This window comes from Cotesia typhae, unplaced genomic scaffold, assembly GCF_013202065.1.
Source record: "Cotesia typhae breed Kobodo isofemale line unplaced genomic scaffold, CoteBio_Ctyphae scaffold_121, whole genome shotgun sequence".
NCBI lineage: Eukaryota > Metazoa > Arthropoda > Insecta > Hymenoptera > Braconidae > Cotesia > Cotesia typhae.
In genome coordinates this window covers 4,202,781-4,212,250 of record NW_027423773.1, presented here as the reverse complement: position 1 = coordinate 4,212,250, position 9,470 = coordinate 4,202,781, and the positions used below count along the sequence as shown (strand labels likewise).

At 26.5% G+C, this 9,470-nt stretch overlaps 1 protein-coding gene across 1 annotated transcript in view; it reads right to left on the bottom strand.

Annotated features, from left to right (window-relative positions):
- Nucleotides 1–1,040: 1,040 nt before the first annotated feature.
- The window catches only part of LOC141533685 (uncharacterized), a 57,654-nt gene continuing 49,224 nt past the window's right edge, over nt 1,041–9,470 (bottom strand). The window contains exons 4-6 of the mRNA XM_074252695.1: nt 8,085–8,211; nt 6,990–7,218; nt 1,041–5,090 (exon numbers count right to left, since the gene is read on the bottom strand). Of these exons, the coding sequence (XP_074108796.1) occupies nt 4,160–5,090; nt 6,990–7,218; nt 8,085–8,211 (1,287 nt within the window). The 3' untranslated portion in view covers nt 1,041–4,159. The remainder of the gene's footprint in view (nt 5,091–6,989; nt 7,219–8,084; nt 8,212–9,470) is intronic.

Genomic DNA, 9,470 nt, shown 5'->3' with positions numbered 1-9,470 from the left:
GAGAACTGGAAAAAAGATATTAATATTTACATACTTTTGCTTTTACCATTGATCCTTATGGAAAATCACAGATTTTATTTTATTTCACAAAACTGGACGCTCAGATTCACATAAAAATTAAGACAACGAGAGAAAATAACATCTAGGACATATTTAATAACAATCAGTATGGTTTCCGAGAATATGAGAATATTTGTTATTAAAAAACATTTAAAATTTATTTCTGTTTCTCTTTATCCAACGCGATTTAGTGTAGGGAAATCTACTAGGTTAATCAAATAAGGTGAGGTCTTGGTAAGGTAACGGTAGTACTACCTTAATAAAAATACTTTGTTTATAAAAAATAGAAGTTACTTTCGAACATCACTAATAATCGAACCCTGTTCTCTCACATTCAATTGAAAAACACTTTTACCTCACGCTAAGACACTTTTCGAGTACTTAATATTTCTTCAATAAAAATTGTATTTTAAAATCCTTTAAATATTAATAAATCAATCTCTAATTGTTTTTATAACTTATTAATAAAAAATAAATTACAATTTCATCAATGTAAATGGAAAAATTTTTAATTTTAAAATTTAAGAAGAAATGAATTTAAAAGTACAATAGATTGTATTCATTAAGAAGAAATAACGAAAATAAATTTAAATGTAAAAAGACAAAGAAGAAGAATAAGAAGAAGAAACATATAATGTAAAAATCGAGTATCATTGTTTGAAATAGGCTGGTAGAATAATTGGTAATTTGCAGAATCTTTTATTCTATCAGATACTTGATTTTATTTATATTCCGTTTCGAAACGAAATAAAAACACAAAAGGTATTATTGCTCGTGTGATTCATCGTATCACCTGCGATCTAGTGTGCAGTGTAGTGTCATTGGTATGTTTTATTTATAGAATTAATGAGTGCATGAGTATAAAGGGTAAAATTGGGTGAATTCGATTTGTCCCAACAAGTTTTTTTTTTTTTTTTCTTATATGTATCATATTAAAAAAATAATATAAAATAATTGAATTAAAAAAAAATGAATAAACATTTATTTAGTTCTATTGATTTATTTGTTGTATCTCGGTAGTAAAATTAATACAATAATATTTACAGACTTAACAAGTAAATTCTTAATTTTCTTTTGATATTATCTGTACTTGATATTTGTAAATTAATTATTCACATATTTTATATACACTTTACTGTAAATACAATGAAATTTTTTATTCCTTTAATCCATATCGTTAAATAATTTAATAAACCGTGTAATAAATAAATATTAATTTTTTTTTTCTTTTGAATTTTATAAAAAAAAAACGTCAAATATTTTTAAAAAAAGTTTTGTAAATTTTTGTACAAACAAAAATTCACAATAAATTTTGTTCATACCTATTAAATTAATTTTAATAAATTATTTTTTAAATTTTCGTAAAAAATTCACAATCCAATTTTTTTTTTTTTTTTCGATATAAAATTATTCTAAAAAAAAATACTAATAATTAATTACCAATGTGCGTCACAATATATAAAATTAAACACGAAAAATCCTGCATGTAATTTAAAAAAAAAATTACTGAGTATTACATTGAGAAAAAATTTCAATTTACATTGTTTTATTTTATTGATATTGAATATTTTTATTTTTATTTTTGAGCAGCGGATGAGATCAAATATGTCGAAGAGCCGAAAGATAATTATGACTAGCATTAACAATTCAAAAAATTAATTCCGTTCTCTACTTTATTTTTTACCATTACTTTACTTCAATAATTAAATTAAATATTTTATATTAATTAATATATAATTAAATTAATAATAACTCTTCTTACACTCGACTCTGCCGCGTCAATAAGTGAAAAATAATTAAAAAATACATCGTAAACTCTAGAAATATTTCCACCACCATCGAGTAATTTAAGTTGCATTCGCAGGAAATAATTATCTATAATATATATATTGTTTATAAAAAAAACTCCACGCACAATGACTTTCAAACGCAGCAAAATTCATACCAATTTATAATTATTGTTCATTTATAATTTACACAATAGTAATATTAATAATTTTAAAAAAATTTTAATTATAATTATTAATTTAGTGCAATAATAATAATAATAATAATAATAATAATAATTATTATTATTATTATTATTATTAAATAAACGCAAGTTTGTCGACCTAAATTACAACTAAAATTTATTTACACTTTTAATGAAACGAGAGTTTATTATAACCATAAAATAATTATATTTATCATTATAATCACGAATTGTCGAATTAAATTAAAGAGTCTAAAGTCGAGTCTAGACTCTCAATTTTTATAATTTTTTTTACTTGCGTAAGGCACAAAATTATTTTTTTATTATTATTGATCAACACAGAAGATCATTTATTATTTATTATTTATTTTTATATTTAAGTGTAGGCACTATTATAAATTCATAAGACTACTGTTTAAAATTGTGCGATATTTTACAGTGAATTTACAAGGCACCTAGGAACAAATTCACTTGTTAATTAATTATTTATTATTAATTAACTATAAATTTGTAGTCATATGGCGTTTTTTAGACGAACACTTGACGGTACTCGTAGGATTTTTTTAATTATACTAGTTTTCATTTTGTGGAGAGCTATTGAAAATTAAAAAAAAAAATATAAATTTTTGTATCAATCGTTTTTTTTTATTTATTTTAAGTTGTAAATTTTATGACCAAAAACTATCGAGTATTTAATTTATAAAAAGAAAATTTCTCTTTCATTCTTAAAAAAAAATTTTTTTTCTATGTAGTCATTAAAAATAGTTAATTACTTCTCAGAAAAATTATTTTTAAGATAAAAAAGAAATTTTGGTTTTTGTAAGCGTAAGATAATAAAAAAAAAAAAAAATATCAATTTTTATCATTGTTTGAAAAAGAATATTAATAATTAGTTGATAAAAATAATAATAATGCAATTTATGAATACTAGTATAATTAAATATTTAATAAATGATTTGAGGGACGGTCAGTCAGTCTATAAATATAGGCAGAGGACATTGTCCATTATCACTCTCTCGTTCATTAATTAATTACTCTATTATATTGATTAAAAATATTTATAATAATAATAATAATGACAATAATAATTAATAATAATAATAATATGAATAATATTTGTAAATATATAATATATAAATATATATTTAAAAGTCAATAATCGATTTTTTATATTTGAATAATCAAGTTTTGTGATTGTCAAAATTTAAATTTATATTATCGTGCTATAGATGTCATAAGGGCGTACAAAAAATATTTTTTCTTTAGAAAATTCATGTGATTGTAATTTGGAAATATAAAGTAGATAAAACAATTTCTTAAATTTTTTAAAATAATGGTGTAAAGAAAATTTTATCGGAATTGATGTAATTACTATTCAGAAGCATGAAAAATTTTTTTCTTTAAATTTTACATTTATAAATCATAAATATATTAATTTTTGAAGGGAATCTTTCCAAAATTACAAAATTTACTCACAATAAAGACGTATGAATTTTTTATTCTCCAAAATTAAAGTGATTATAATTTAGAAGTATAAAAAAAATTTTTTTTTTAAATTTAGATTTTTTAATTTTAAATAAGTTTATCTATTGAGGATTTTAACAAAATTATTTTTGTTAAATTTTCATTTCTAAATTAACTATCTACATAAACTTCTAAGAAACAATTTCTCAAAAGTGCGTCTTAAATAATTTTCAAATTATAACTACATCAATTTCTTTCAAAATTTACGAATCTATGATTTAGAAGAATAAAAAATTTCCTTCTTCAAATCATAAAACAATAAATTTTTAATAAAATTTTTTCTCCCCTATAATTATCATTTTCTACCAATAAACGCCCTTGTATCATTTACAACACAATAAATTTCAGCTCGCAAATAAAATTCAAAATAAAATCCTTCATCGGCTGATAAATATCAATTTTCATAATAAGAATAATAATAGTCTTTCTCTCTACATTCACGCCTCCCGAATCACCCAAATTTAATATAAATATTTACACGTCTCCAAAATATTTCTCGACCAGCAGAAATTTTCCACATCCATTAAATTATTTACAAAATAACTACATCCAGCAAATGACCCCTCAATTATTTACAAAAAAAAAAAAACTCGTAAACTAAACTTAAGATCCGCCTTGAACTTGGAAGCGCCTGATGCGTGCCTGGACAGATTCGCACTGAACTTCGCTGTACCTGGTGTACCTTCCAGCCCGAACAGGTTCCCGGATGACAACAAGATTGCCGCCACGTTCTCTGAGAGCTTCCAGACCAGTTTTAGCGCGACTGGAGGGTGGAATTACTCTGGAGGTTTTGGACCCCGTAGAAGCTGGATCAGTTGTAAAGCGACTGAGAGCTTTGCTGACGACTCCGTGGCACTCTCTGGGCCAAACTCTGGTGTGATGCCGGTCCCAGCGGTCAGACTCGCTTCCAGTAAAAGGAAAACTCGCGCGACCTTGCAGCTGGCTTTTTCCGTACAGAATAAAATCCAGAGAGTCGTCGGAGTAGATGCTGGACCGGTCGCTGGAGCTGTCGGTAGAAATTTCGGAGACTGTGTCGCTTCCGCTGTCACATTGTTGCTCCTCGCCGAGGATGAACACTGGAGTGCACTTGAAAACGTCTCCAGCAGGCATCGTGTGGTTCCCAATCGCGCGTCTCTGCGACGAGGAGTTTGATTCTATTATCACGATTTCTCCGGAGAATTTTTGGGCCAGCGAATCCATGTTTTTTTTAAAGGTGTCGCGGCGGTCTGGACTCAGTCCGATTCTGATCGCCGTCATTTCAGGGTACATTTTTTCGTGCTTGGTGATCTTTTCGGTCAGCGAGATTTTTGATGAAGAGGACTTGGGCTTCGACTCCGGCTCGTCCACGCTCGGCTGCGGGGTTGATGTTCGCTCCGGAAGCTCCGCTGGAGGGAGAGATTCAGGCTCTTCCTGGTGAGATGATAGGGAGGATGATGAAGATGATGATGAGGATGATGGTGCTGATAGTGGAGACTCTGGCGATGTTCGGTTGAACCAGGGGTGCTGCAGGCATTCTGTTACTGTTAGTCGTTGGCTGAAAAAAAAAATTTTGGTTTAGTTTTTTTGTAATTTTATAAATATTTTTTCAATTGTAATTGATATAAAGTTATTGAAAAAAATATGGATTTTTATAATAACATGCATAAGGAAAGAACAATGAGATTTAAAGGAAAGAAAGGAGTAGTAGGATAAAATTAATTACCGTAAAAAAAGAATTTGATTATTTACTAAAATCATTCGTTGGCATTGAATCTTAATTTGTTAGGAATTTATTCTAAGATAATTATTTCTTCTTTCGGAAGTGCGATAAAAAATTTTATATTGGAGTTGCATGAATTATTTAAAAATTTTTTTATATTAATTATTTAATAACTTCTTCTAAATCAATTATTTTTTCCTCTAGAGTTCTAATAGAAAATTCGATATAAAAATTTTCTTTAAAAATTATTTTATAGTAATTCTTTAAAACTTTTTTCTTCTGAAACTTTGATGAAAAAAATTCACATTAAAATTTTACTAATTCTTCAAAAATAATTTCGTACTAATTCTTTAGAATTTCTTCAAAATTCATGAAGAATTTAATTTAATTAATCAAATTTTTATATGTAACAATTCCATTTACTCCAATTACATCATTTTAATTATAAAATTACCAACAAGCTCCAATCATTTTTTTCATAAAAGTTTCAATATAAATTTAATTTACTTAAATTTTACATTTGAATTTTTTTTTTTTTTATATCGTTTTAATTTTAAAAACTAAAAAAATTATACAATTTCTTCATACATGAACCATTATTTTCTTTACTGAATAAAAATTATTACCCAAAAATCAATAACCTCAACAATAAAATTTCCATAAAAAAAGTAAAATAAATTTCCATATAATACAAATTAATCAACAAACATACACCCATTCATTGATTCACATATTTATCATCTACCAACAAAACAGAGCTCAGATCCGCTTACATTAACCATACGCTCAATCTATGAAATAAAATATAAACATAAATATAAAACGGAAGGAACTTCTCTACATAGTGCACAGACACACAGATACGCATTTAGCATAATATACATCGCTTAACAGTATTTCTTATCAGTACCAAGTGCGTAGTACAATGACAGCTGAAAGGAAACTCTTATCATTATCACAGGCCGGCATAATATAACATTTAACATTGCATACCAGTTCAATATCATTTTCCATTTTCTCTTATCTTCTAGTTCATATATTATACATAAATGTAAGCTATCACAAGTGATCCACCGAAACAAATTACACCGACTTTTAACTTCCGTTAAATTAATATTATGCATATTATAGTTATAATTTATAATATAATCTACTATACTCAATATTCTATTTCTTCACTAACATATACAACATACACACACATCCACACAACTACTCACTAAAAATAACTAATATTTTATTCAATAATTATTATGCAATTTATGCCGTTATTGAAGTCTCAGATAAAATATCTAAGCAAGTGTGACAACTTGTTAAAATATTTTTATTTCTTACTCTACTATTTATTATGTCGCGTTAAAACTAAATATATATACAATATATACATATATACTTGTCAAACGGTATATTTAATACTCGCGAGAATTACACGTGTTAAAAAATAATAAATAAATAAAATAAATTAATGAATAGTTTATTTTAATAAAAAGCTACTCCTTGGAATTTTAATAACCGGTTAAATAACACTTAATTATTTTTTTTTTATATTGCGGTTTTCCGTTTTATTTAGATATCAACTTATTTTTCTATTTTTAAAAGAAGAAATAACGAATTTAAGACTATTGCTTTCAAGGATGTGGTGAGCTGAGGAATTAATGTTTGTTATTGTGCTTGCGTTGGAATAGGTGAAGAAATGATGATGAGGAATTAGGAAAAATAAGAAGAATTTGTTACCTTGGATCTTTGACCATAAGTTTGCGCATGAGATCACGTGCTTCTTCGGATACATCCTCAAAAAGATCATCCGGGAAGTCTAGACGGCAGCGACTGATGTTACAGAACGTTTCCTGCTTCGTGTCTCCGCCAAATGGTGAGCATCCTGTCAGCAGAACGTACAGAAGGACTCCCACGGACCACATATCTGTTGCGAGGCTTATTGGCTCGTAATTTAGAACTTCTGGAGCTGGAAATATAATTAGTGGTCAATATTTTTTGATCTGCCGGTTGTCTGGAGTTGATTTAAGTTTTTGAGTTTTGGAAAAAATTTTGAGCCCGTCTTTCAATTTTACTCCGGAGTCAATATTGACTCCGGAGTCAAATTATACTTCGACTAAAAGTAAATTCGAGAATCAGCGACTTTAAATTTAATTGAAAAATTAATCAAATAATTTCATAACAATAAAAAAATTAAATAAAAATTTATTAAATTTAATTTAACAAAAATTAAACATTTTTATAAAATTTAATATTTAACTCCGGAGTTAAAAATTTTAAAACTTTATAAATAAACACTTAAAACCTTGATAAATAATTAATTATCTTACAAAACTAAACTAGTGAATAAATACTTGCATAATTAATTAAACATTCTCCACAAAACATTGCATCATACTATAAATAAATGATAAATTGTAAAAAACGAAGACAAAATATTTAATAATATTATATTTTTGCTGTCATTTAACATGACTTGTAAATTACAATACTTGAACAATATTTAGTGAATGAATGATCACACAAGATGTGTCATAAGGTCTCAGTCTTATTGAAGCTGTGAAAAGTGATAGCGATTAAATTGACCGTACAATGCGTCTGTAACCCCGGACAATTGTATTATGTGCTCCACAAGTATCGTGTCATGCGTACGGTCATTAAACGTTTAAATAAACCAAAAAGTCTTATTCACACGAATACATAATACTAGTACTAGCGTATAAACCATTTTTTAAATACTATACCATTTACTATTTATTTATAAATTCATAAAAAAAAAAAAAAAAAAAAAAAAAATTAAGGAATTTATTCAAACTATTCTGTTGTTAAACTCACCGACATAATCGGGCGTGCCCAAAATTTCACGGATGTCAGCACCTTGACTGATGTATCTTGAAATTCCAAAGTCACAGAGTTTTACATCACAATCAGGAAATTCTCCAGTCAGGACCAAATTTTGTGGCTGTAACAAGTAATAACAAAAAATAATTAATTAATGATAATAATAAAATTTGTATAATTTTTTATTATAAAAAAAAATATTTTTTTATTCCTTAAAATTGAAAATAAAAGGTGATATTATGATTGTTTTTGGCGTAGTAATAAAAAAGAAAATTTAAAGCTTATATATACTCTGGTAAAATAATTTCGCAAGTGAGAAGTCGTGGCCATCTAGCGGCGAAATTAAGGACTAACTTATCGCAAAATTTTAAATTCTCAATAATTGGATAGTTTCAAGTATTTTTTGACTATAATAAGTTCATTTTTATCAACAATAACTCGTAATTATGTTCTTCAGAACTTTTGTGAGAGCTCAAAATTTTTTATTTACAGGAATAAATGCTCTAAATATTGTTATTCGTTCGAAATGCATCTTTTGGTACAAGTTTTACATCTATTGATTCAGTCGTTTTTTTAATTAGGCATTAAAAAAAAAAAAACCTTCATTTATTAGTATAAATAAATGACATAAAAATAAAAATTGAAAATAGTCAACGCGGAATAGAAAATCTTAATCTTAATGGAAATCTGATAAACGGTGGATTGAAAATATTTAAAATTGAATTATATTACAGTCCCCCGAGGGATATTGGATAATAAAAATAATAAAATAAAATAATAGCAAGTACATAAGTAAATAAAATTAATAAAAACAAAAAAGTAAATTCTGTACGCATTGCTGCTACGAAAGGAAATGAACTTTCCAGTTTGTTAGAGCCCAGGCATCGCGATTTAATACGTAACCCTCATACTTGTAAATACTTTACTAGTTACGGTCTTAATCGCGAAAGTAGAAGCATGTGAGCATGTGTGAGTGTGTGTACACTATATAGAATCTGCACTATATAAAATATGTCGAGGATATTTTTCCATGTAACGAAACTCGCTGACTTAGATTTAATATAACACAAACACAAATACAAATACAGACTGGACATTCGATCCCGATTATATGATTGTGTGGTACATGTGATACCAGTCTTTGAATCAACTGTAACAAATGTCGGAAGTTTATTTTCATTTATATATTATTATTATTATTATTATTTAAGATTATTTTTTGTTCCGCGAATAAAAATACGAAAATCTATTAACTATCGCATCGGGAATCGGTTACCCGTCCATGAAATATGCCATTCGCTTTTACTTATTATTGTTTATCACGCAATTATTAGAGAAATTATTGTTATTCTAATTTATTTTATTGTAATTAAAAAAAAA